We start from the raw sequence: 1,683 nt of genomic DNA, 5'->3' as shown, positions 1-1,683 counted from the left end.
GCATATATTTTGTAAGATACAAAAATTAGTTATCGTTTATAAAAGATAAATTTTTTATTTTTGTTGAATTTTAGGTGACAAATAGAGAGGATCTTTTTGGGGCAGCATTCGTAAGCATTTTTTACTCTTATTTATATCTATATTTTATATAATATTGATCATCTGCAGTTTTTAAAAAAGATTGAAGCCAGGAAAGAAAAGAACGGTTGGTGATTGGTGGGATTAAGCATGAAAAAATTAAAGAGAGAGAAAGAGTGGAGGAGTAAGATAGGTAGAGAAAGAGTTGGAAGTTTGAGAGTATATTGGAAAATGAAAAAGAGGAAGAAAAGAACGAACCCAGGGACAACGGGGTAAGTAGTGAAACCCCAGTCGTTCTTGATTGTGTGCAGATCGGAATGGCAAACCCCGCAGAAGAGGATTTTGAGAGTGACGTCATCAGCTTCGTTTTCCCTGCAAACATAATAGTAATAGTAATTAAGTAGTGAGACATATACAACTATACAACAACAAGAAGAAGAAGAAGAAGAAGAAGAAGAAGAAGAAGAAGAAGAAGAAGAAGAAGAAGAAGATACCTTCTTGAGAAATGGAAGGGAGAGAGCTGACCAGAGGTATCTGTTGCAGCCCAGCCAAAGGCATTTGATGAGCCCATTTTTCATTCGATTCTGATGCGAAGCTTCCTTGCCACAATGCCGCCCACTATTTATAACCCATATTCATCCTATCTCACATGCTACTCCATTTTTTTAAGTTCTTCACAAATACAATTCTTACATCATAAATAAATAATTAATTTAATAATTAATTTTTTATGCAATTTTTTTTTCTACCATTGATTATAATTCGTTTTCTAATAAAAAAAAATGCACATATAACTCTACTAACTTTTCACGTGATCTGTGCGAACGAATCCATGTAAGAATTTCTCAAAAGTAATAGGTAAATATTGAAATAGAAAAGGTAGAATATCAAAGTGAAGGAGTAGTCAAATACAGCAATAAATATCACTACCGGTGCCGATCTGTCTTTTATTTATCCTCACCCGTCGAATTAAATGAATTCTTCTTCTTTTTTATTACATTTAATTAAATGAATCCTTCAATAATATTAAATGATACGATTAATGATTTTTTTAAATAATATATGAGGTTCCATAATTCTTTTTTCTTTTTGGTATTGGTTCAGTAATTCAACATACCGACGTACAGAAATTAATTTAAAAAAGAATAAAAAAAAACTAGAGAATCATCCAATTTTATTATTTTTTATTATCACTTTTAATGATCGATCCAATTTTTTAGTTCAGTAATTCAACTAGAGTTTTTTGTCCGTAATAAGTAATAACATTACGGGAAAAATAAATATTTTAAAATTATATTGACTTTATCCTGACATTATAGATTATGAGAGAAAAAATTTCAGGTTCCATATTTCTTTTTGGTATTGGTTCAGTAATTCAACATACCGACGTACAGAAATTAATTTAAAAAAGAATAAAAAAAAACTAGAGAATCATCCAATTTTATTATTTTTTATTATCACTTTTAATGATCGATCCAAGATCCAATTTTAGTAATTCAACTAGAGTTTTTTGTCCGTAATAAGTAATAACATTACGGGAAAAATAAATATTTTAAAATTATATTGACTTTATCCTGACATTATAGATTATGAGAGAAAAAATTT

At 29.2% G+C, this 1,683-nt stretch overlaps 1 protein-coding gene across 1 annotated transcript in view; it reads right to left on the bottom strand.

Moving 5' to 3' along the window:
- The window catches only part of LOC107630959 (probable mannitol dehydrogenase 1), a 3,361-nt gene extending 2,629 nt beyond the window's left edge, over positions 1-732 (bottom strand). The window contains exons 1-2 of the mRNA XM_016334258.2: positions 573-732; positions 337-450 (exon numbers count right to left, since the gene is read on the bottom strand). Of these exons, the coding sequence (XP_016189744.1) occupies positions 337-450; positions 573-649 (191 nt within the window). The 5' untranslated portion in view covers positions 650-732. The remainder of the gene's footprint in view (positions 1-336; positions 451-572) is intronic.

This window comes from Arachis ipaensis, chromosome B03 (assembly GCF_000816755.2).
Source record: "Arachis ipaensis cultivar K30076 chromosome B03, Araip1.1, whole genome shotgun sequence".
In the NCBI taxonomy this organism is placed as follows: domain Eukaryota; kingdom Viridiplantae; phylum Streptophyta; class Magnoliopsida; order Fabales; family Fabaceae; genus Arachis; species Arachis ipaensis.
The sequence above is the reverse complement of the archived record's forward strand: the minus strand, read 5'-3'. Positions and strand labels throughout refer to the sequence as shown.